The 27,821-nt window shown below is 37.2% G+C and overlaps 1 protein-coding gene across 2 annotated transcripts; it reads right to left on the minus strand.

The window, feature by feature from the left end:
- Positions 1-206: 206 nt before the first annotated feature.
- Positions 207-27,646, minus strand: LOC123524876 (beta-1,3-galactosyltransferase 1-like). Of its 2 annotated transcripts, none has more exons than XM_045303459.2 (2): positions 27,579-27,646; positions 207-2,057 (listed from the first exon to the last, which is right to left on the minus strand). In XM_045303459.2, the coding sequence occupies exon 2, from the start codon at positions 1,683-1,685 to the stop codon at positions 615-617; it is 1,071 nt and encodes a 356-aa protein (XP_045159394.2). In that variant the 5' UTR covers positions 1,686-2,057; positions 27,579-27,646; the 3' UTR covers positions 207-614. The 2 variants fall into 2 exon arrangements, with proteins under 2 accessions (XP_045159394.2, XP_045159393.2); XM_045303458.2 differs by lacking the exon at positions 27,579-27,646 and adding an exon at positions 18,942-19,499 and having other exon boundaries at positions 1,681-2,057.
- Positions 27,647-27,821: the final 175 nt, after the last annotated feature.

Raw genomic sequence — 27,821 nt, forward strand, 5'->3', positions numbered from 1 at the left:
TTTAGTTGAAAATTCAAGCAATAGCACATTCTACAGAGCATTTAAGAAATTTTTTGGTATTGAACCTTATTTATCCAAACTACAATCCTCTCTATTATATAATTTCATTAAATTTAGAACAAGGAATCACCGCTTACCCATTGAAACGGGAAACTGGTCAAGAATACCAATAAATGAAAGAACTTGTAACTCATGTAGAAACAGAATTGATGATGAATTTCATTATTTATTCGAATGCGAACTTGATGTGTTTATATATGGTAGCCTCGTAATAGATCATATTGTCTATTGTAAATTCCTTATATTTGCATGTGTGTACATGTATTGAGAGAATAAACGAGATGTTCTGTTCTGTTCTGTTCTGTTCAAAAACAAGTTGTCAAACCCCAACAAACGGAGTCAACTGATAGCAATATCTCTGGTGGCTTTCGGCACAGTGAGGTTAATGACTTCAATGCACATAGAAGCAATTTCTATATTTCATAGTGAAGAATAAAAAAAATCTAATCACATTTCTACTGAAATTTAAACTTAGATACGTTTGTATGCTGTGTTAATTTGTTACCCGTATTTATCACTGTTTTAGACTATGTTTTCAATCTGTTCGTAAGTTATTACCTCCGAAGAGCATGATTTGATTCATTCTTTTCTGTTGCTTTAGAAATATTTCTATTATTCTCTACTATTAACCCCCAAACTTCTTTCATTGTACTTGTAACATTCGCTCTAAACAGCATGACCAAGAATGGACACTTTTCCTTTTTGACTCTGTAGCAATTGGTAGAAGTTTCAACACCAAATACTACATCTTTGCCATATCTTAAATGTTTATATTGTATTCCTGAAACATTTCTGGGAACCAGTCCATACAAATAGACGTCATCCACCCAGAAAAATGGCGTCTCCGTCGCTGATTTGTACAGGGCTGGTACCAGATCATTTGTAATGATAACCACAAAACCTTGACAATAATCTGGATAGGCTGTTTGGTTACTGAAAAAAGATTCCATCACATACCATTTAGATCTCCGCGTTCTCATAATTTTATTTTTATGAAATCGACGACATGACATGTATTTTTTCTTTGTCACAAAAGACGGCATGTACTTTGACAGAAAGTAAAACATATTGACGATCACGTCGTCGTCGACCTTTAGTATGATTTTAGCGTTTCTACACTTTTCACTTAACCACTTGTATGCCATGACACCTTTGTATGTAAGGTTGTGATAATCGTCTATAAAGTCACCTTGAAGGATGTCAGCATGTTTGTCGAACTCGTTTTCTATAGTTGCCTGCAAGCTCATCTTTTTCACTGCACCTAACAAAAACAATACTCTGACTGTTCCAACATTGTGATAATAAGAATTATTGGTCCAAGTTTCTCTTATTGTTTGCCGACGTTCTTGATGGGTTGGAGCCGAGTGCACGATTACCAACACGGATAAATTGACAACCGAGGTGCACAGCACGGGATTCTCTAGTAAATAAGTTAATTTCACATTAACGCCATGTTTAATGCTTGACGGGAGCTTTTGCACAGGATATTCAATGTGTGAAATATTCCCCTTAGTCACCTTCGCTATGTCCCCTTGTCTTGGTTGTAGATTAAGCCAAACCAGACATTTCCCAAGAAAAAATACAATTGCGATCAGCAGAAATGCAGTACGTTTATAGTATTTCATGCTTCAGATGTGTAATAATACACATGCAATCCTTATTTAATGATTTACTAAATAAACACAAAGGTTCTGTTGTAAGATGTCAGAACTATTAGTTAGATGCCTCCCTGTGAGATGCTTTGATTTCCTGTGAGATGCCTATTTTTCTCTGCGGGATTCTCTTCGAGATGTCAAATTTTTTCTGTGAGATGCCAGCATTTTACTGTGAGTTGCAAATATTACCCAATGATGCCTTTAATATTGCTCCATGCACCAGTACTTGTCTGAGAGGTGCCAATATTTCAATGAGATGTGAAGTCAGCTAATATCAGATGCCAAATAATGATTTTGTCGTACTCTTTCGCAGTTTGTTGTAACATCTGTTGTGAAAATTACCTACAATGTAGAAAAATATGCATGTGTTATAGCCGTATATTTATACTGAAGTCAATCGTATATAAGGTATGTCACTTATTGCAAGTAAAAAAAAAACAAGAACACACCCGGCAGGTACCAACGTTAGTATCATATGTGTGAAACATGACAGAGCTCTTATATAACTATAACAAAGCATATGACCAAGACATGCCGTTTAATGATTCTATGCCAACTTACTCAAGATGATAAAGAAGTGTACAAATTGATGCTTCTTAATGAACTTACAATGATTTTTACAGATTTTGAAGGCTGCAACTGTTACAGTATTGAAAAAATGTCGGCTTTAACAAAGGTTTTATGCAGGAAATACAAATTCCTAAGGACAAAAAGGACTGTGCAAAAATGCAAATGTCAGCAATAGTTGTTTGTCTACCTAATCACCTAATTATAAAATCAAATGAAAAATATTGCAAAGCTCAAACTCTTAAAATTAATAAACAAGAGGGTCATGAATGCCCTAGATCGCTCACCGGAGTTTCAGAACGAAAACAAGCAATATAGTGTCAACTTTTGAAGAGGAACACATAATATGCTCCAGATGTTGAAAGTTCCATAGGTAGAATAAGTCATTTAGATAAAGGAATGCGACAAATAACGTACAGTTCAAAGACTGTATGCTTCTAACTTATTTTCAATTGGGTGTAAATGTACATAGGCAACGGTGTTTTGAAAGGTCTATTTATATAGGTTATCTGCATTCACCGGTTCATGAGAAGAAGTGTGAGAATGACCCCTATTAGGGGCTAAGAGCACATCCTCCCTACTTGAACAAGTTTGATAGTAGATCTTAAAATGATGCTATAGACCAAGTTTGATAACGGTCAATCATGCGGTTTTTAGAATGTATTTCTATTTTAATGGCCCTTTAGAGGCCCCTCATCCCCTCTCGTAGCCATTTGGAAAATTCGGGAGAAAACCGTACATGATGCTCTAGACCATGTTTAATAAATACCAATCAAGCGGTTCATGAGAATAACTTATGAAACGTTATTTCAAGTTTTAGCCTAAATGGCATTTACATGGGGCAAAGCGCCCAATTTCAACATATCAGAGAGCGGACCTTAAAATATACTACAGACCAAGTTTGATTTGTTTGTTTGTTTGTTTTGAGTTTAACGCCGTTTTTCAACAGTATTTCAGTCATGTAACGGCGGGCAGTTAACCTAACCAGTGTTCCTGGATTCTGTACCAGTACAAACTTGTTCTTCACAAGTAACTGCCAACTCCCCCACATTAATTATCAGAGGCGGAGGACGAATGATTTCAGACTGTAATGTCTGTTATCAAATAGTCAAGGAGAACATACGTCCCGCCAGAGGATCAAACTCGCGACCCCGTGATCCATAGACCAACGCTCTCCCTTCTGAGCTAAGCGGGCGGGTGAACAAGTTTGAAAAAGATCCATCTATCAGTTCATGAGAAAAACTTGTTTTACGGTGCTCTATGGCCCCGAAAAGGGACCAAGCGCTCCACTGAACATAATTGGTAGAAAACCTTATATCGATGCTACAGACAAAGCTTGATGAAGATTCATTGATTGGTTCATGAGTAGCAGTTGTTCGAAGGTATTTCTACTTTAGCTCTAACGGCCACATTCGGACACATTTGGGAGAACTTAAGATGACGCTATAGAACAAGTTTGATAACTATCCATCAAGCGCTCATTGGGAAGACGCCATTAAAGCGTATTTTAGTGAAGGTCCTACAAGCGGTTCATGAGAAGAAGACATGTACATGTCTTTTCTATTTTTAACTGAAGGAGCCTCTAAAAGGGACCGCGTGTCCCCATTTGAATAAAATTTGGATATTTGGATATATCCTTATAGAAATACAATCAAGTGGTTCATGAAAAGTCTTGAAAGTTTTTTTTCAGCTCTGATGACCTATCAAACTAAAGTAATTGAACATGTTTGGAAGAAGACTATGCCAGAATGCTACTTAAAAATCTTGTTGAAATTCTGACAAGTAGTTTCAGAGGAGATGTCATCTGAAGAAAAGGGTGAACCGACGATGGACTGATGGATAGACAGACGACGGACGGTGAATGATCACAATAGCTCATCCGAGCACATCATCCTCAGGTGAGCTAAAAGTGTAGCTGAAAGAAAGCAAAGGCAATAAGGTAAGAATTTTAAGACGACGAGCTAAAACTGCGGTAAATGAAAAAGTTACTAACTGCAAGTGTTTTTTTTTTAAATAAAAGGTTATGGTAGATTTACCGGAAGCACATAGCACGCAAAACACAGCCATAGAGCCATGCATCGCAAAGTAGTCAACAAAAGAAACTGCAACAGAATAATATAGCAGACAGGTGGCTTAAAGAAGAGGGCCAAGATGGCCCTAGGTCACTCACCTGAGAAACAACTATAATAGTGTAAACATGTTTAACCTAGTGACTTCATGGAAACAAATATTTTGGCCAATTTTCATTAAGATTGGACTAAAAATATGGCCTCGAGTTTAAACAAGTATTTTCTTAGATATGACCTAGTGACCTAGTTTTTGATCCCAGATGACCCATATTCAAAGTTGAGCTAGATTTTATCAAGGCAATCATTCTGACAAAGTTTTATGAAGATCAATTGAAAAATACAGCTTCTTTCGCATACACAAGGTTTTTCTTTGATTTGACCTAGTGACCTACTTTTTGACTCCAGATAACCCATATTCAAACTCGACCTAGATTTCATCAAGGCAATCATTCTGACCAATATTCATGAAGATCAATTAACAAATACAGCCTCTATCGCATACACAAGCTAAATGTTGACAGACGACAGACGACAAACGACAGACAGACGACGGACGCCGGACATCGAGCGATCACAAAAACTCAGGTGCTCAGGTGAGCTAAAAATCCAACAATCCAACAATAAACACATGCAAAATACCAAACTGTGTAAGGGATTTATAAATGGGTGTAGTATTTGGGAAAGTGGAAAAAAGCCAGGATGAATATTAACAGGTAAAGCCTGGTCATATGGCAACTTTTAAGCTTTTGATGGTAGCGGAAGACAAAACAGACTTATGGTAACTTTGAGTGTGTAATGCAGGTCAAACATCACAGAGAACAAGTTAGTAAAAGTTTCAATTAATTCACAAAAGTAGTTACTGAGATACCAGTTTACATGAACAAACAAAACAAAACAAAAACACGCACCATAATTGCTAAGAACAACGGGGGAATAACGTTAGACTAGATGTGTATCCATAGGACACTGGTTCCCCTTTTCCAGTCATTAACATGGTTTCCTGACTCTAGGTGCAATATTTTCAGCATATGTTATGCAACATAAACGTCTAAACACTTTATATGTATTTTTCACTACAAGCAGAACACCAAATGCACAAACTTCACATGCTATGAAACAATCATCTCATGTTTACATTGTATAACTTTAAGTCGAATACTTCATGAGATACATGCAACACAAACGTTTATGCCCTTCAGGCATACATGTATTTCTAATAAGAAAAGTGTCATAACTCTGGTGTTGTACAAAGAAATCCAGAAACGAAACTCAGGGGCCCAAATCCACATGCTGAAATCATTTCTAGATGGCTTCATGACTCCATGTCAAACATGTTTAGACATGCGCAACACAAACTTATAAGCAGTCAATCAGTCAAGGGTCATAAATCTAGTCTAGATGAGTAAAATCCCAATCAGAACACCTGATGCACAACTTCTCATGCTATATAACACCCAACTGATGTTTTATGACTCTAGGTCAAACATTTTAAGATACATGCGATACGAATTTGTATGTCTTTTATGCATATTTTTACGAGGTCAAGGGCCATATATCTGGTCTAACCACCAGAAACCCCAAATCGAGTTCGAGGTGCACAACTCTACAAGTTGATTAATATGTTGACCCAATGTGTATGCCCTGATATGCATAGTTTTGACTTATTCAAGGGCTATAACTCTTATCTGGTTGTTTGAAATCTAATTAAACCACCAGGTAAACAAATTAGCATGCTGAATTACGATCCTAAAGGTTTTAAAACTCTCGGTCAACTACGTTTAGTGATATGCACGACACAAATTCGGACTGACAAACGTACGGCCATTGCCCACCTCACCCCCAACCCCCACCAAAAAAAAAAAATAGTGGAAAGACCACAAAAGAATACAATAATAATCATTATAATCTGACTAGAGGTGTGTACACAGGACACTGGGACCTACTTTTCTTGTTACTGTATATAGTTTCATAACTCTAAGTGAAAATATTTTAAGATATATGCAACGTAAACTATTAAGCACATGTTGTATATTTTTTACTAAGCCTTGAAGGAACATGAGTCTGGTCTGGCCAAGTGAAATCCCAAACAGAACAGAAGGTGCATAACTTCATATGCTATATAACAACCCTCTAATGATTTATGAATCTAAGTCATTTTGACATTACATAGGACTCAAACTTTTATGCATTTTCTGTATATTTTGCCTGAGTCAGGGGTCAAAACTCTGATCTTGTAGAGTGAAATCCTCCCTAGCCCACCCTGTCCCCGAAAAAATGTCTAAGGTCCACAAATTCACATGCTGATTAATATTTCTAAATGGTTCATTACTGCAGATGAACTACTTTTTAAGATATATGCAACATTAATTTTTAGGCATTTTATATGTATATTTAACAAAGTCAAGGACAATTAGTCTTGTCTGCTTGAATGAAATCCAAAAACGGAATACCAGGTGCGTAAGTTCACATGCTGTTAAACAATCTTCTCATGTTTTAAGACTCTAAGTCAACCACTTTTTGAGATACATGCGACTCAAACTTGTATAACCTTTATGCATATTTTTGACAATTAAGGACCATAACTCTTGCCTGATCGATAAAAAGCCGGAACAAAACCCCAGGTGCGCAACTTTACATGCTAAATAATATTGATATTTTATAACCCTAGGTTAAATATGTTTAAGATACGTGCGACACAAATTTCTATGTCCTTTTAATGCATATTTTTGACTAAATCAAGGACCATAACTCTGGTCTGGCTGAGTGAAATTTTAAACAAAGCCACAGGTGCAAATTTTCAGATGCTGTATAACATTCCAATAATGTATTATAATTCTAGTTCAAATATCTTACTGAGATACATGCACATGCGACGCAAACATTTAAGTCCTTTTTTTTGCATATTTTTGACTGACTCTGGTCTGACTGTGTAAAATCCCAATCTGGTGCACAACATCACAAGTCATGCTGAATAACAATCCTGTGAGGTTTGATGACTCTTGGTCAAAAACGTTTAAATTATGAGATATCCATGACACAAATTTGAACAATGAATGGACGGACAAGAGCAATTTTAAGTGCACTGTCAAAATAACTGGGGGTTGGGAGGTTGGGTTAGCACACTGGCCATAGCTTTCGCAGAAGCGGTGGTTCCAACGCCGCGGCGGTGGAGGATTCGTCGCAGAAGCGGTGGAGAAATATGGCCGTCTGACTATATTTACGCTTTCATCGGTACTTTTTCTAACGAGTGTTTCACGTTTGACTGAATACAACCAGTTGGACATGAGCTCACATGTGCACTCTTCCAGCCACAAACACTTGTTCAGTGCAATTCTTTGTCATTAATGTAAACACTTCTGTACAGTTTGACGAGGGACTGCCGTTTTTGTAGAATTTCTATCAAAAATGGTAAAATCTTGTACAAAACGACCCATGAGCACGTTTTCATCAAAATGTAAGTCTGACACTGTCGAGCAAAAACTTTTCTCCGTAATCGGTGATTTTTCATTGCAAGCATACAAAACGATCGACCAAAAATAATTCCAACGCAGTGTGCAGTGGATACAATTGCAACGCATTACAGTGGATCTTGTTTCTTTAAAGTTTGCCATTGACTTTAAATTTGAGTAAACAGCATTTCCCCAGAATTTTGATTGGGTAGGGCCATGAAATCACTTTGACATTAGACAGCAACAGAAATTGAAAGTTTAGAATAAATATGATATCGAAATACAAAATGTCAAGTGACAATATTGATTTTCTGATTAAATGCTGACCAGATGCGTCTTCTGCATCGTATGATAAACCAACTTGACTAAAGTACAATACAATTACTCATACGTAGCATACTATAACAAAATGCCATTGAGCAGCTGTGTTATAGGAGTTAAGACTTTTTACAAGTAGGCTAATTTACCTCTTCTTCAACAATATCCTTTCATTTTCAGACGTTTACCACAGAATCTCAAAGTATCAAGGAAAAAGTTTAGATTTTGTTCGTAGTGTCAAGATGAGATTATTTGATAGCCCTTCCTCCATCAGTCGTCTGTCCGTCCGTCGTCCGTCTACAATTTCTTTTGAAGACGATAGAGACTTCATTTTTCAACACTGAAGGAGCCAAATGTTCACCTTATGAACATGATAGCAGTGCCATTTTACTTTCGACTTTAACCACACTTACACACAAATTAAGTCACAATAAGATCTCGGTTCCTATTGAAAACCAGCTAGATTCCGTCATATGTTCAAGAGAAACTACCCCTTAAAGGGGCAAATTTTCTTTTCTGGCCCTCTCAGCCATATAAGGTTTCATTTATGCTTGGATTTGATACAAAGTTGCATATGTGTGCCCAATCACATAATCTCACTACGTCATTTTGAGCTCGAAAGTGAAAGTGGAAACGTAAACAAAAGATATAAATCAGGGCGTAAATTTTTTTATTCAATACATTGTGTTAATATCATGTACATCATTCGAAACCTATTTGAAAGTGCTACCCCTGGTACTACAATTTTCCCGCCAAAACCTTCTAATTTTAACGCTATTCCTTTTCAACCACTTTCGACAGTATGCGCTCAATGTGCAAGTCAGTTGAACAGGAATAGCATTAAAACGCTTTTGGGAAATCGTAGTGCCGGGGATAGCACTTTCAAATAGGTTTTGAATCATATGCATGATATAAACACAATACATAGATTAAAAAACTTCCGCCCTGATTTTCAATTCTTGTTTACCTTTCTACTTTCAGTTTCGAGCTCAAAATGACGTAGCGCGATCACGTGATCGCGGTGGTGCATGGAATTTTTATCTAAATAATCTCCTGGTTTAGTTCGAAACTTTGTCATGTGGGGTCAAAAACTAGGTCACCAGGTCAAATCAAAGGGAAAGCTTGTTAACACCATACGCCACATTCATGGCCTTATCTTCAGTAATGTTTATCTTGATGATTCTGAGGCTAAGTTTAACATTGAAAGATAAACGGAGAAACAAACAACTAACAACAGACAAGCAGAAAGAAATGTTACAATAAATGAAAGACAAAAACTTCATTCTCCTCTGAAAACTGTCACAGCGCCAGTCAACCATATTAAGAGACTTTTAACTCCTTGTTCTAGTGCATAGAGGACTACAAGGAATCAACTCATTTCAGTTATTCTTATTATAACAACTGAAGAGAAATTACAGCTGGAAACATACCTAAATATGCTAAAACATGATTGAAAAACCTATTAAAATGACAAATTGTTGCAGCATGTGCAGTGTGTTGGAAAATACTCCCCCGCCCCAACCCCAATTCGTACCCGACTTCGATATTATGTGGCCAAAACAAAAGTAAGAGACAGTAGAAACCCTTTGTATATAATACCTCAGTCACACATACGGCGCGGATAGCTACGTCTAGCCACGGATAGAAACGTAGTAATCCGTATCGATCCGTACCTGAGCCGTACCCTGAAGTAGTAATCCGTATCAATCCGTACCACTACGTTTCTATCCGTAGCTAGACGTAGCTATCCCCGCCGTATGTGTGACTGGGATATTAGATAAGTTGGTCTGTTCTATGATGTAAAAAGTCGCATGTGGTAAGCATTTAATCAAAGAATCGATATTGTCAGTTGTTATTTTGTATATAATAAGGAAAAAGGAAAATGGAGAAAACCTTCATGCATTAGTATGAATAATCATAACTGAGGTGTATTTAGTACGAAAGAACATGGCGTTATTATTTGGCAGTTAAGCAAAATAATTATGTTTTAAAATAAAGCTTTTAGTGTGTGCATTCAACAGAACGGAAGTGAAAATCAATAGTATATTATTACTAAACAATAAGCTCCTATTGCTGTCTGATGTCAAAGTGATTCCATGGACATACCCCAATCAAAATCCCAGGAAAATACTGTTTACTTAAGTTAAAAGTCCATAACGAACATTTAAGAAACAAGATCCACCGTAATGCGTTGCAATTGCACCCACCGCACACTGCGTTGGAATCATTTTTGGTCGATGTTTTCATATGCCTGTAATGGAAATTCACCCATTACGAAAAATAATTTTTGCTTGACAGTGCGGTACTTACGATTTGCTGCAAACGTGCTAAGGGGTCGTTTTGTACAGGATTTTATCGTTTTTTAATGGGAATTCTACAAAAACGGCAGTCCCTCGTCAAACTGTACAGAAGTGTTTGCATTAATGACAAAGAATTGCACTGAGCGAGTGTTTGTGGTTGGAAGAGTACACATGTGGGTTCCTGTCTCACTGGCTGTTTTCAGTCAAACGTGAAAAACTCACCGATGACAGCATAAATGTAGTCTGTCGGCCATATTTCTCCACCGCTTCTGCGACGAATCCTCCACCGCCGCGGCGTTGGAACTACCGCTTCTGCGAAAGCTATGGCCAGTGTGGTTAGGGGGAGCCAGAAACGGAGCTTATAAAATATTCGGACATGAAAGAAGGTCCTGATAATATGTGTTTGTGCGAATGAACGGAATGACAGTAGGACAGACAGTTTAAACATATGCCTCCAGGGTAAACGGGGGCATAAAATACAATCGGACATAAAGTTACGACAATGTATGTATGCCCACAACATGTTGTTGATGTGTACTTAGTTTCATATGAATTAGGTGGAAACTGTACGGAGATTTGAGTACACAAGAAAGTGTGACATACTGGCGGACGAACGAACGGTAAGTGCAAACCGTATTCGCATCCCTGGTGTTTGACATCGGAGCTTAAAATATTGGACATAAAAGTCTCGAAAATGTGCGCATGTTCACTTCGAGTTGGCAATGTGTACCAAGTTTTATGTGAATTGAATGACAACTGTTGGAGTTGAGTACAAAAGGTACAAGGGTAGTATTCAGTTCAGTACGCTAGGGTTATTTAAACAGTAGCTTGCACGCCTCGTGTGATCCGTCCTGGCAAAATCTAGAGCCGAATACAAATCCCAGATCAAGCTACTGTTATAGTAACTCTTTTATCAGTCAACTCCGGCATTTCATTTTTAACAAAGGATGACAAAATACTCGCCTGAACATGTTTTGTGTGCGCTATTTATAAAACATGGTCTGGCCATGAATATCAATTTACGGAAGTAGTTCGGGCACATGCACAGTACAGCGTTTTCAGTGCAATACGGAAGTAGGTTTATGTCTGTTTGTATTAACATATAAAACTTATACAAGCCCATTTGTTTAAAACAATTGCATAGCTATAATAAATACAGTGATTGTATTACAAACCTGCACGCAATTCTATAACTAAGGTGTGTGACGCCCGTGTAAGTTGAATAGCTCTCACTATTCTTAAAAAAGTCTGGCTAAAAAGGGACAAAACCTAAAACACATAATTTGACATGAAATTTTTATCAACGTATGTATATCTACTTCATGTTTATGGTAGATGCCAATTTCCACTGAAGTTGAATGGAAACTGAAGCAATCATGAGAAGATATGAGTACTCAAATTACAGACGTAGATTCAAACTTGACCTAAAGATCATCAAGATTAACATTCTGACTAAGTTTCATGAAGATACAGTCTTAAATGTGTTAAGAGTGTTAACAAGCTTTTCTTTTGATTTGACCTAGTGACCTAGTTTTAGACCCCACCTAACCCAGATTTGAACTTGACCTATAGATCATCAAGATCAACATTCTGACCAAGTTTCATTAAGATAAGTTTCTACAGTGTTAACTTGCTTTTCCTTTGATTTGACCTGGTGACCTAGTTTTTGATCCTACATAATCGAGATTCAAACCGGAACTTAAGACTATCAAGATTAAGACTCTGGCCAAGATTAATGAAGATACAGTCATAAATGTGGCCTCTACAGTGTTAACAAGCTTTTCATTTGATTTGACCTGGTGACCTAGTTTTTGATTCTACATAATCCAGATTCAAACTGGATCTTTAGACTATAAAGATTAAGATTCTGACCAAGATTAATGAAGATACAGTCATAAATGTGACCTCTACAGTGTTAACAAGCTTTTCATTTGATCTGACCTGGTGACCTAGTTTTTAACCCCAGATGGTCCAATATCGAACTCGTCCAAGATTTTATTGAGGGAAAGAATCTGACCAAATTTCATTAAGATTGAGCCAAAATTGTGACCTCTAGAGTGTTAACAAGCTTTTCCTTTGATTTGACCTGGTGACCTAGTTTTGACCCCAGATAACCCAATATCAATCTCGTCCAAGATTTTATTGAAGGTAACATTCTGACCAAGTTTCATTACGATTGGACCAAAATTGTGACCTCTAGAGTGTTAACAAGCTTTTCCTTTGATTTGACCTGGTGACCTAGTTTTGACCCCAGATAACCCAATATCAAACTCGTCCAAGATTTTATTGAAGGTAACATTCTGACCAAGTTTCATTACGATTGGGCCAAAATTGTGACCTCTAGAGTGTTAACAATCTTTTCCTTTGATTAAACCTGGTGATCTAGTTTTTAACTCCAAATGACCCAATATCAAACTCGTTCAAGATTTTATTAAGATTAAGAATTTGACTAAGCTTCATAAAGATTGGGCCAAAATTGTGACCTCTAGAGTGTTAACAAGCTTTTCCTTTGATTTGACCTGGTTTTTGATCACAGATGACCCAATATCGAACTCGTCCAAGATTTTATTAAGGGTAACATTCTGACTAAGTTTCATTAAGATTGTGCCAATGTTGTGACCTCTAGAGTGTTAACAGTCAAGTTGTTGACGACGGACGAGTGACGGACGGACGGACGACGGATGACGGACGACGACAGGGCGATCACAAAAACTCACCTTTGAGCACTTCGTGCTCAGATGAGCTACAAAGGGGCATAATTCATGAAATATTGGTGCAACAGTGACGCACCTTGTGTCATGTTGAATCAAATCCATTTTGTAATAACTTGAGATATAGTGAAAATGCATCAAAATTTACCTTTAATTCTAAGTGAAAGGTGCATAATTCATGAAAAATTGGTGCCAGAGTTATGGACCTTGCGTCACATGATGTAGGTGATAAGGTGGAAAAACTATTTTAAGTTTGAATCAAATCCATTCAGTTATAACTGAGATAGAGTGAAAGTGCATCAAAACTTTAGCCTGAAATTAGAAGTAAAAAGGGAGGATATTTCATGAAATAATGATGCAAGAGTTATGGCCCTTGTGTCATATGATGTGAGTGATGATGTTGAACAATTACTTAAGTTTGAGTCAAATCCATTCAGTAATAACTGAGATGGAGTGAAAGTGCATCAAAACTTTAACCTGAAATTAGAAGTAAAAAGGGGGCGTAATTCAGGAAAAACTGGTGCAAGAGTTATGGCCCTTGTGTCATATGATGTGAGTGATGATGTTGAACAACTATTTTAAGTTTGAATCAAATCCACTTGGTAATAATTGTGGAAGTGCACCTAAACTTTAACCTGAAATTCTAAGTAAAAAGGGGGGATAATTCATGAAATATTGGTGCCAGAGTATTGACCCTTGTGCCATATGATGTGAATGATGATGAGGAACAACTATTTAAAGTTTGAATCAAATCCATTTAGTAATAACTGTGATAAAATGAGAGTGCACCAAAACTTTAACCTGAAACTCTAAGTAAAAAAAAAGGGAGGGAAGGTGGGGGGTGGGGGGGGGGGGGGGGGGGGGTGGAGATAATTCATAAAATATTTGTGCCATATGATGTGAGTGATGATGCTGAACAACTATTTTAAGTTTGAAGCAAATCTATTTAGTATTAACTGAGATAAAGTGAAAGTGCACCAAAACCAAATAAACAAGAGGACCATGATGGTCCTGAATTGCTCACCTGTCTCCACATGGACTAATTTTCATGAAGATCCATTGAAAAATATGGCTTCTAGAGAAGTCACAAGGTTTTTCTATTATTTGACCTAATTACCTAGTTTTTGAAGGCACATGATCCAGTTTTGAACTTGACCTAGATATTATCAAGGTGAACATTCTCACCAATTTTCATGAAGATCTCATGAAGAGTATGACCTCTAGAGAGGTCACAAGGTTTTTCTATTTTTATACCTACTGACCTAGTTTTGATCAAACGTGACCTAGTTTCAAACTTTATCTAGATATCATCAAGGTGAACATTCAGACAAATTTTCATGAAGATCCATTGAAAAATATGGCCTCTTAGAGTGGTCAAAAGGTTTTTCTATTTTTAGACCTACCAGTTTTTAATCGCAGTTGACCCAGTTTCGAACTTGACCTAGATATCATCAAGATGAATATTCAGACCAACTTTCATACAGATCCCATGAAAAATATGGCCTCTAGAGAGGTCACAAGGTTTTCTTATTATTTGACCTACTGACCTAGTTCTTGACGGCATGTGACCCAGTTTCAAATTTGACCTAGATATCATCAAGGTGAACATTCCGACCTATTTTCATGAAGATCCATTGGAAAGTATGGCCTCTAGAGAGGTCACAAGGTTTTTCTATTTTTAGACCTACTGACCTAGTTTTTGACCGCAGTAGACCCAGTTTCGAACTTGACCTAGATATTATCAAGATGAACATTCAGATCAACTTTCATACAGATCCCCTGAAAAATATGGCCTCTAGAGAGGTCACAAGGTTTTCCTATTATTTGACCTACTGACCTAGTTTTTAAAGGCACGTAACCCAGTTTCAAACTTAAGCTAGATAACATCAAGGTGAACATTCTGACCAATTTTCATGAAGATCCATTGAAAAGTATGGCCTCTAGAGAGGTCAAAAGGTTTTTCTATTTTCAGACCTACTGACTTAGTTTTTGACCACAGCTGACCCATTTTCAAACCTAACTTAGATATCATTAAGATAAACATTCAGACCAACCTTCATACAGATCCCCTGAAAAATATGGCCTCTAGAGAGGTCACAAGGTTTTTCTATTATTTATACCTACTGACCTAGTTTTTAAAGGCACGTGATCCAGTTTCAAACTTATCCTAGATAACAACAAAGTAAACACTTTGACAAATTTTCATGAAGTTCCATTGAAAAGTATGGCCTCTAGAGAGGTCACAAGGTTTTTCTATTTTTAGACCTACTGACCTAGTTTTTGACCGCACGTGACCCAGTTTCAAACTTGACCTAGATATCATCAAGATAAACATTCTGACCAACTTTCATAAAGATCCCATGAAAAATGTGACCTCTATAGTGGTCACAAGCAAAACTTTACGGACGCACGCACGCACGGACGGACGGACGACGGACGACGGACGCCACGCTATCACAAAAGCTCACCTTGTCACTTTGTGACAGGTGAGCTGAAAAGGGGGATAATTCATGAAATATTAGTGCAAGAGTTATGACCCTTGTGCCATATGATGTGAGTGATGATGAGGAACAACTATTTAAAGTCTGAAGTAAACCCATCAAGTAATACCAAAGATAAAAAGAAAGTGCATCAAAACTTTAACCAAAGTGCGGACGCGGAAGGACGCCGACGCCGACGCCGACTCCAGGTCGAGTAGGATAGCTTTCCATACTTCGTATAGTCGAGCTAAAAAGGACATAATTCAAACAAGAGCTGTCCATAAGACAGCAAATGCTCGACTATTTGAATTGTTGTCCCAGATGCAGGAATATTACCCTTAATGTTGAAATATCTATGAACTTTCAATCTTATATCTGCATTAGTTTTGGAGATAGTAACTTGCATGCAAAACTCAGACCGGAAGTTTTAAGTTCGCAGGGACATATGTTGGTCAAAATGCATGTCAGAGTTATGGGACTTGATGCTATAACCAAGTTTTATAACCCTGAAGATACAGTAGAGTTTCAATTCAATATCTGCATTTATTTGGAGAAAGTAGCTTCCATGCAAAACTTTAACCAGGCTTTTCTAAGTCCATAAGGGGGTATTAATTAGCCAAATTGTATGTCAGAGTTATGGCTTTCGATGCTATCACCTAGATGTATGACCCTGAATACACATGTGAATTCAATATCTGCAATAGTTTTGGAGATAGTAACTTGGGTGTAAAACTTTAACCAGGATTTTCTAAGTCCAAAAGGGGGCATAATTTGGTCAAAATACATGTCAGAGTTATGTGACTTGACCCAGTGAGGTTGGTATTTGACCTTGAAAAAGAAAAAAAATAAGTTTCAAAGCTATATGCCTTTAAATGATAGCCTTATGTACTTGCACGCAAAACTTTAACCAGAATTTTCTAAGTCCAAGCGGGGGCATAATTTGGCCAAAATACATGAAAAATTGATGCTGTCACCTAGTTTTATGACCCTGAATACACATGTGAAGTTTCAATTCAATATCTGCATTTGGCCAAAATACATGTCAGAGATATGGGACTTGACCCAGTGAGGTTGGTAATTCACCTAGAAAAAGAGACAGTAACTTTCAAAGCAGTATGTCTTTAAATTATAGCCGTATGTATTTGCATGCAAAACTTTAACCAAGGTGTCACGCCGACGTCGACGTGAGTAGAATAGCCAGACTATTCATCGAATAGTCGAGCTTATAATTATAATCGGACATACAGGCGAAATGCGCATTTCAACGTCATGTTGATGATATATACCAATTTCGTTTGAAATGAGTGGAAATTGTAGGAGCTGAATATAAATAAAAGACGGACGGACGGCAGAACATTTCAAACATTATAAAAGTAAAGTGTTTGCTTATTATAACGTCACTCGTACTGAAAGGGCAAGCAATATTGGCTAATGAGACATCTACATACATTGATTACCAGTGGCATAGATCACCATGGGCATAGAATAGCAATCTGACATAAATCCCGAAAATATGTTCATTTCCGCTTCATTTGGATGATGTATACTAAGCTTCATTTGAACTAGCTTCCACACAGGAAAGAATTCAACACTCCAATTGAGGATTTGAACACTTAAGGGTGAGGTGTGGTGGCCGATTTCGGCCATTTCACGGGGCGAAAACTCGCTATTTAGCGGGTTCACGAGGCGAACAGTCGAGATTTAGTTACTCAAATGGCAAAGGCGCGGAGCGAAAACACGATAATTGTCGCTCTTCAAATGTCGAGTTTTCGCCTCGCGGCCCCGCTAATTATCATGCTTTCACTCCAAGCCCCCAATAAAAAGCGAGTTTTTGCCCCTGTCCCCGCCATTTCAATTTGTTAATTCCCGTGTTTTCGCTCAGCGGCGAAAACGAGAAATGGCAGAAATCAGCCACCATAGTGAGGAGAAAGTAATTTAAAATATGTGACATTAGATTATTACTGGGACGACAGTTAACATACAGTGAAATTGAGAAATTTGCAACAACATTTTAACCAGTACTGTCACATTATTTGACCCCAGTGACCTTGACCTTTATGATACCTGACGAGATGGCTGTCCCCTGTTCCAATATCAACCCTTCTCTGGCAGTAATAAAAGGAATATAATAAAATTGCGTATCTTGCCATAAAACTGATCTGAATGTGACGCTAACGCCAAAGCCGACAAAGTACTGAAAGGGGCGTATCAAATTGGTAGGAAGGGTTATAGAAGTAATGTCATTAAGATGATATTACAATAGCGAATATAGGTGCGAAGATTGTTCCATTGTGATGTGCAGTTACTGGGATACCAAACTGCTGGCAATTGTACAAAAACGAAAATGATTTTAAGTGAAAGCAAGTGTTATAGAAACTGTGCCTTTAAGATGGTATTATAATAGAAAAGGCATGTATGAAGTTTCATTCTGTTGTGATGAATAATAACAGAGATATGAGATTGCCGAAAATCGTTGACAAGCTGTCTACACATGAGTATCGTAATAGCTGTGATGGATTTCGTCACAGTGAGCTAAATTACAGACATGTATATATAAGTACTTCTATGATTAAAATTGAAGAATGAAAACTTCTACTCACATTTCTACATATTTTTAATTCAGATACGTTTGTATACTGTTCCAAATTCGTTACCTTTATTTATTACCGTATTAGATATTGTTTTCAGTTCGTAAGTTACTACCTGCGAAGTGTATGATTTGATATCCTATCATTTTTCTGTTAATTTAAAATTGTTTTTCTCTACCATTAACCCCCAAACTTTTTTCATTGTACTTGTAACATTCGCTCTAAACATCATCGCCATGTATGGACACTTTTCTTTTTTGTTTTTATAACAATTGATAGCAATTCCAACACCAAATATTACGTCTTTGCCGAATCTTAAAGTTTTATATTGAATTCCTGAAACTTTCATGGGAACCAGTCCATACAAATAGACGTCATCAACCCAGAAAAATGGCGTCTCCGTCGCTGATTTGTACAGGGCTGGTACCAGATCATTTGTAAAGATAACCAGAAACCCTTGACAATACTCTGGATAGATTGTTTGGTTAGGGAATATAGATTCATTGACATACCATTTAGATCTTCGGTTTCTCAGAATTTTGTTTTTATAAATTCGCCGACATGACATATATTTTTTCTTAGTCACAAAAGACGGCATGTACTTAGACAGAAAGTAAAACATATTGACGATCACGTCGTCATCGACCTTTAGTATGATTTTAGCGTTTCTACACTTTTCACTTAACCACTTGTATGCCATGACACCTTTGTATGTAAGGTTGTGATAATCGTCTATAAAATCACCTTGAAGGATGTCAGCATGTTGGGAGAACTCCTTCTCTAGTTCCGCTTGAAAGCTCATATTTTTCACTGCACCTAACAAAAACAATACTCTGACAGAACCAAGGTTAGGATAATAAGAGTTATTGGTCCAGGTTTCTCTCATTGTTTGCCGACGATCTTGATGGGTTGGAGCCGAGTGCACGATTATCAACGCGGTTAAATTGACATACGACGTGCACAGCACGGGATTCTCTAGTAAATAAGTATTGACCTCGTGTTTAATACTTGACGAAAGTTTTTGCACAGATGGTATGGATGAATGGTTAGCATGGAAAACAGTCTCTCTAGTCACTTTAGCTATTTTTACTTGTCTGAGTAGGAGATTTATCCAAACCAGACTATTTCCCAGACTATACACAGTTATAGTCAGCAGAAACGCGACATATTTATAGTATTTCATGCTGCAAATATGTAACGATATATACGCAATCCTTACTTAATAATTTAATACTGTGTGAATTACTTAACCCACGCAAGTGTTCTCTTGTACGATGCCAGTAGTACTATTAGAATGCCTCCCAGTGAGATGCTTAGATTTCCGTGTGACACGCTTAGATTTCCGTGTGAGATGCTTAGACTTCCTGTGAGATACTTTTATTTGTCAGTGAAATTCCTATATTTCTCTTTGAAATGACAATATTTCTCAGTAAGATGCCTATATTTATCTGTGAGACGTAAATATTCCTCCTTGAAATGTCAATATGTCTCTGTTAGGTACCAATATATTAATATAAGATGTCAAAGTCAGGTGCCAAATAGTGATTTTGTCGTATTCTTTCGCAGTACGGTGCAACGTCTATTGTGAAAGTTACCTACAATATAGAATAAAAACTGTCTAATGACGGCGCGCTCGACTATTTGAAGCCCTTTCGTGTAATATAAGTTACATACAAAAGCATTAGCAACATTTTCTAAGTTAAAAAAGGGTCATTGTTTTGCCCAAATGGGAGCCAGAATTATATTACTTGCCATGTGAGATCGTCCTATGACGCTAAATACGGGTGAAGGATCTGAAAACATTTGGTTAAGTAATTCCTGAGAAACATGCTCACATGCAAAACTTTCTATGCTGAAATGGGGCATAATTTTGACAGAATAAAGGCTAGAGTTACGTTACTTGTCCTGGGAGGTCATCTTATGATGCTGAAGACATCTGAGAAGTTTGGAAGCATATCATGAGCGTAGGAGCGAGTTTAACTTTCGGGGGGGGGGGGGGGGGGGGGGGGGGCAAACCCTTTCGACCGGCGGCAGTGACAGGGGGTGAGGAGGGGGGGTGCGGGTGCGGCAAGGTATCCCCGGTGCATTATTCATGACAAAGCCTCAAAGCCGTGTACAGAGGCCAAATGGGCCATAGGCCCCCTCAAGCCTCTATGTTTTAGCAATCAATGAGTTATTCTGATGATACACATACGACTAAGCACTGAACTGTCTTAATCAGTCATATTATGTATTGTTCTAATTAAGTGTGCCATTTTTTTTACATTCTTCTGTTGAAGCACTGGATATACAATCAATTAGCGCTGCATTTGTCTAATTTTGATATAAAAATTGTGGAAATATCATTTTCCTTTAATAGACAACGAAAAACAAAGAAAATACATAACATTTGTAAACATGCGTAAACAGGCACAGATTTTTCAGACGCTCAAACCGGAACTGTAGTTATTGCGCTCAATGATATATTATTTTTATAAAATGCAATAAAAAATCATTGGCGTGGCGCGTACATATTTCAGTACTGACACTACGGAAAGAGACAAGTCAGAATACAAGGGAAGGCCAAATGCAAATCAGAAATCAGGTTGAAAAGAATTATATGATGCTAAGTAAATGTTATATTACACTCTCTTTTCCAAAATATTGGTGGTGGGGAGGGGGGGGGGGGCAATCTATAGTTTGACCCCCTCTCTCCTAGCTTTGGGGCGGGGGGGGGGGCTGGCCCCCGCTGCCCTCCCCCCCCCCCTGCTCCTACGCCTATGCATATGACCCATTAGTTTCTGAGAAACCTACTTACTTGCAAAACTTTGACCTGAACTTCTGAGTGTTAAAAAGGGGTATAATGTTGACAAAATAAAAGCTAGAGTTATGTACTCGTCCTCGGAGATCATGTCATGATGCTGAAGACATGCGTGAAATTTGAAAGCATTTTGCCTAGAGGTTTCTTGGGAACTTTAACCTGGAATTAGTTGAAAAGGTACATATTTTTGCACAAAATAAAAGCTAGAGTTATGTAACTTGTCCTTGGATGTCATCTTAAGATGCTGAAGACATTTGTGAAGTTTGAAAGTGATTGTCCCAGTAGCTTCTGAGAAACCTGCTTATATGCAAAAATTTAACCTGAACTTTTTAGTTAAAAAGGGGGCATAAGTTTCAAAAGATATAAGCTAGAGTTATGATACTTGTCCTGACAGGTCATCTCATAATGTCAAAGACATGTGTTAAGTTCGAAAGCATTTGACATAACAGTTTTTGATAAACATGCTTACATGCAAAACTTTAATCTGAAATTCTGAAGTTAAAAAGGGGCATAATTTTTACAACAAAAAACTTGAGTAAAGCAGCTTGTCATGGAAGGTCATCTAATGATGACATGGTATTTGGCCTAGTAGTTGTAGAGGAATTTGCCTACATGCAAAACTTTTGTGACGCAGACACCGACGCCGACGCCGACGCCGACGTAAGGGTGATTACAAAAGCTCTACTTTTTGAAAAAAAAAATCAAATAGCTGAGCTTAAAATAAACATGTGTTATAGCAGCTATATACCCTAGCTTAAAACACCCTTTGTTAGTTTTGTCCATTATAAAGGTTATTGTACCGATACCGCTCTATACACACGATTATTTCACTATACCTGTCCATTATTAACCTGTAACTTTCCATTCTTAAAATAATGGATACTTTAAGAATGGACAATTAGCAGGTAATGGACATCTATAGTAACCACCTTGTGTGTTGAGGGGTGCGAGTACACCCCTATAAACAACTGTACTCCTCCTCTGCCAGTTGCGACCGATCAAAACAAACAACTGGCAGGCCGAAGGTATGAAATCGTCAGACTCTTCAAATTAATTATTTTGCTTTAGACAGTGTGTGTATTTAAGTTTTACGATATGTTGAACATAAATATGTGTATGTGGTGATATAACAGATGAAACAGACAAGTAATGTTTACAAAATGTTGACTGATCACACTCATTGCATGGAAATTCCCTCGACCAAGTCACGAAACTGGTGAATAACATGTCAAATTGATTTGCAATCGAATAATCCATGTTGTTTTCTGAAATTAGCATGCATACTCATAAATATATGTAAATAAGATGTTGCATGGCCGTTGCGTTTTTGAAAGAAATTACTTTTTATCTAGACGGTAAAAAACATTCACTGTATGCCGACTTGCCAATTTTGATATTTGATCTGAATTCTTATTTGCGACTGACACTTTAATCCATTTTGCGACTTAAGTATGCGATTTATGTCCTTTAAGTGTCTCTATCAATCAGTCTTCATGTATATAATGTCATTTAATATCGAACCCCTCGTGCTATGCATGTACTTATCCATTGGGGGTGGGGGTCTGTGATTCGCTATCCTACCTAATTATATAATGCAATTGAATGCTTCAGAATCATTTACATCCAAGTATTCCGTGTTGGTTTTACAGACATATACTATCATAAAATACAGAATTAGAAACCGAAAGTATACACAGGATCCCTAGCATGTCACGCAAGAAATTACCTTCTGTCGATTCCCTATGGAAGTCACGCGAAGAAATGTTTCCTAACGACTTCAAAAAGTCGATGAGGTCAGACAGGAGGGGACTATAGGTTTACACCCGTCCGTCTGTCCGTGTGTCTGTCTGTCTGTCCGTTTGCCAAAAACAGCTGGGGCTAGACTTATCAAACATCTTATCGTATTGTACGACCAAAATTTTGTCTGAACACTCTTGCTGATACCAGTAACAAAACACGTTACCAATTGCATGTGTTCAAGGTTTTATGTGTGATTTTACGGGCAGGTAGCATGTTTTCTGTATAATGTGTCCATATTCCGAGAAAACAGATATCACAGGTTTGACCTATGATCGATTTTAGTCGTACTATGTTTTAAAAGACAGGCCCCAGTGTCTTATGCGCTGCACATCGACTCATGATGGTGAATATTTGTAACAAGTTATTTCAGAATACCTTCATGCAAAAAGACGTTATGGCCCATACACGAAAAATGAACCGACCCTATTTTTGACATTTGACCTCTAAGTGTGACCTTGGAGCTAGGGAACTGTGTCTTGTGTGCGACACATTGTCTCATGATGGTGAACATTTGTGCCAAGTTATTTCAGAATCCCTTAATGCATAAAGAAGTTGTGGCACGGACACGAAAAATTGACCCTTTTTTTACCTTGTGACATTGAATTTAAGGTAGTTCTGCAAATTCAGTCCAAATGCAGTCAGGAAGAACATATCCCTAATATTTGTGAAGTGGGTAAAGGTAGTTCTGCACGTTTGATAAACCGGAAGTGATGGCGTAACGTCATTTATCCGGAAAACGTAGATATGTGACCTGTCTGTTTTATGTGGTATTAGGGTTCGGCTGGGATAGCAACTAAATTATGGGGATGTTATAAAATATAAAGGCTATACAGTTGTAAATAAAGGAGAAGGTTCACTTTTGCCCAAAAATGGCCTAAAAACTGAAAGTCTCTAAATGGAAAAAAAATCCAAGTTTTCTTTCATCAAGAAGTATTGTTTTATCAAAATGCATTCAATATTTTACCATTTATTCATTATCGAAGATGATGATGATGAGGTGCTGCGTCTGTAACAAATTCAAGTAATTGCAGGACCAAATTTATGAGGACACAAATACAAACAGACCAGACAGACTGACCGCATGGCGAGTCCTATATACTCCACCTCCTTCAAACTTCGTTTGCGGGATATATTTATGTAGAAATACTACAGAAGAAAGGGAACAGCCGATATTTAATAAATAAGTCAGTTGCTAACAGGCATACAGTCTTTTTTACGAAAGTCGCAAACATTTGTACAGTACCTCAAGCAAACATGCATACAGTCAGGACATCACACCGACTCTTCTTTCATTGACGGTTTTAAACAAATTGGAGGTTTTAGCAATGATTTTATTTAATTTTACCAAACTAGTATTCTTTCTTTATCCATGAAACAGTGGGATTTATACACTGTTATATGTAGATCATTCTTCAAGCAAGAAAATATGTACTTTGACGCCGACAATGTGCAATTTCTGGACAAAATCAGTGATCAATCGAGTTTTTTGCTATAATTTTATCTGTAATCAGACTAACACAGTATATAAGGAAATAAATCATGTTCAGCTTCCAATAAAATATAAAAAACACCCCAATAAAGCACATTAATCACTTTAAAATAGTTTTATCCAACTTTTAGCTTTCAACTTATTGTTTTGATCGGTCGCAACAGGAAGAGGGGGAGTACAGTCGTTTATAGGGTGTAGTGTACATAACCTATGAATTAAAAAAAATCGAAACGAAAATTCAGCCTTTGCGACCAGTGCAGACCAAGATCAGTCTGCACGTCCGTTCATGCTGATCATGGTCTGCACTGTTCGCTATTGTCAGTAATTTTTCAGTGAACACCTCTTCGAATAATAAATAGTATTGCCCAAATTGATTGATGGACCAGTCAATTTTAGAAATTTAGCAGGCTAAAGGTTATAACAAGAGGGCCATAATGACCCTGGATCGCTCACCTGAGTAATATGAGCTACATGTTTCAAATGTTAAACTGATGCTAAAATATTAAGAAAGTAGGCCAGTAGGACACATTCATGGTCACTGAAAGTCAGTTTTAAGATCGGTGTGCAAAACTGTATATTTCGTCTAAATTTCAAGGTTGTATTTTAAAAAGCAAGAAAATAGGCCAATAGGTCAAGGTCATAGTCAAGTGATCCCTAATTACTTGGGGTTATGAGGTAATTATAATTAAACAGTCTAGGAAATATGATCAGATAATTTTTGAAGTAAATTTTCCTATACAACTCGTATAACAAGAGCTGTCGGAGGACAGCAGCGCTCGACTATTTAAAAGCCTTGTCGCTTGAATGAATAAGAAAGTCGAAAAAGGGGCATAATTTAGTAAAAAAGTAAAATAGGGTTATGGAACCTGCATAGTGCTTATCAGCTCATGACAGTGGACAAGTGTATGAAGTTTCAATCCATTCCCATTAGTGGGTACTGAGATACCAGCTTATATATAAGAATTTAACCCAAAAACTCCTAAGTTCAAAAAGGGGCATAATTTTGTAAAATGCAAAGTTGAGTTATTGACCCTTTGCACTGCATGTCATATCATGACAGTGAACTAGTGTGTGAAGTTTCAATCCTTTCCCATTAGTGGATACTGAGATACCAGCTTACATACAAAAACTTAACCAAAAATTTCTATGCGGAAAAAGGGGCATAATTTTGTAAAAAAGCAAAATAAAGTTATGGGACCTGCTTTGTGCATGTCAGATCATGACAGTGAACAAGTGTGTGAAGTTTCAATCCATTCCCATTAGTGAGTACTGAGATACCAGCTTACATACAAAACCTTAACCAAAAAATTCTAAGTCGAAAAAGGGGCATAATTTTGTAAAAAAGCAAAATAGAGTTATGGAACCTGTGCAATGTAAGTCAGTTTATCACAGTAAATAAGTGTGTGAAGTTTCAATCCATTCCCACAAGTGGTTACTGAGATACCAGCTTACATACAAAACCTTAACCAAAAATTTTTAAGTCAAAAAAGGGGCATAATTTTGTAAAAAAGCAAAACAGAGTTATGGAACCTGTGCAATGTAAGTCAGTTTATCACAGTGAATAAGTGTGTGAAGTTTCAATCCATTCCCACAAGTGGTTGCTGAGATACCAGCTTACATACAAAAACTTAACCAAATCGGGACGCGGACGCGGACGCCGACGCATGGGCGAGTCCAATAGCTCTACTATTCTATGAATAGTCGAGCTAAAAACTAAGTGACCCCGGGGTTGGGCTTTAAATGGACCCTGGGTCATGTTTGAACAATCTTAGTAAAGGACAACTAGACAATGGCACATGTAAAATATCTAAGCTCTGTGCCTCTCGGTTTCAGAGAAGAACATTTTTTTATGTTTTTCCTATAGAACTCTATGTAAATTCATGGGGCGGGACCAATATTGACCCTGGGATCATAACTTGAACAATCTTGGTAAAAGTCCACTAGACAATGCCACATACAAAATATCTAAGCTCTAGGTCTTCCGGTTTCAGAGAAGAAGAGTTTTGAAATTCACAATATAGTCATATAGGGAAAATAAATCCCGCCCCCTGGCGGCCATGTTTTTTTTTCAAATAGAATGGCTTAAACAATTTTGGTAGAAAGTCACCTAGAGATCATTTCTACAAAATACTTTTGAAATCCGGCTAACAGTTTCTGAAAAGAAGATTTTTGAAGATTTTCCTTTCGGTTGCCATGGCAACCACAGTTCTGAATGGATTTTAATTCTTTGGGCAACTTTGAACAGGCTGGGCACATCTCCCAATCGGTTTAAATTACCTCGTTCGGGGTAATATACCCCGATCGGGGTAAAACAAGAACAATAGAAAAGTACAAAATTTTTGATAACTTTTTTATTAATGAAGTGCTAATGCTAATATTTTCCAGTCAACTTCATGTGATATAAACAGTTGACAATATGATAATTTTTTAACAGATTTTTGTTGACAATGTAAAAATTTCAGAATTTCACCATTTTTTAACATATGCAAAATTCAGAAAATGGTACATAGGCATGTTTGTAATGATGATATAAAGCTTTAGTAAAAATATTTATGTTAGCACTTTAAAGAAAAAAGAAATATCATTTTTTTTGTGCTTTTCTATTGTTCTAGTTGTACCCCGATCGGGGTATATTACCCCGAACGAGGTAATTTACCCCGATTGGGAGATGTGCCCAGCCTGTTGAAAGGGGACCTCCCAAGAATTGTTTCTGAGAAGTTTGGTGTAAATCTACCCAGTGGGTTTGAAGAAGAAGATTTTTGAAATTTACAATATAGTCATATAGGGAAAATAAGCCCCGCCCCTTGGCGGCCATGTTTTTTACCGAAATAGAACGGCTTAAGCAATTTTGGTAGAAGGTCACATAGAGATAATTTCTACAAAATATTTTTGAAATCCGGCTAACAGTTCCTGAGAAGAAGATTTTTGAAGATTTTCCTTTCGGTTGCTATGGCAAACACAGTTCTGAATGGATTTTAATTCTTTGGGCAATTTTGAAAGGGGGCCACCCAAGAAACATTCCTGTGAAATTTGATGTAAATCTGCCCAGTAGTTTTGAAGAAGAAGATGTTTTTTGAAAAAAGTTGACTGACGGACGACGCACGACAGAAGACGGAAATCAAGCGGTCACAAAAGCTCACCTTGAGCCTTTGGCTCAGGTGAGCTAAAACGAGTTCCAAAAGCAGAAATGAACAGATTTTATGGTAAAAAAAAGGAATTTTCTTTGCATGTCTGTTTCATTGTTTGATTAAAAATGCTGAGTAATATTTGAAAAATATATACATGTACATACATTTTAGAATGTCTTCACCCGGACCCGTCTTTGAATCAAATTACTTGATATGAAATAAAACTGCAAATTCAGCACGAAAAAAACGTGCACAACTATTCATGCACATATCATAGGCCAAGTTAAATTTTAGATTTGTAAATATATTTCAAAACATGCAAATGTAACAAAACTGTAACAAAAATGTTTCAAACTTTTCCATGAATCAGCACTGAATTTCATTGATGTTTAAAAATCTTTTAATTG

The sequence above is a fragment of the Mercenaria mercenaria genome, chromosome 3 (assembly GCF_021730395.1).
Source record: "Mercenaria mercenaria strain notata chromosome 3, MADL_Memer_1, whole genome shotgun sequence".
Lineage (NCBI taxonomy): Eukaryota > Metazoa > Mollusca > Bivalvia > Venerida > Veneridae > Mercenaria > Mercenaria mercenaria.

What these genes read in the sequence shown, in the direction of transcription:
- LOC123524876 (XM_045303459.2), bottom strand. Translation starts at nt 1,685, where the DNA reads ATGAAATACTATAAACGTACTGCATTTCTGCTGATCGCAATTGTATTT.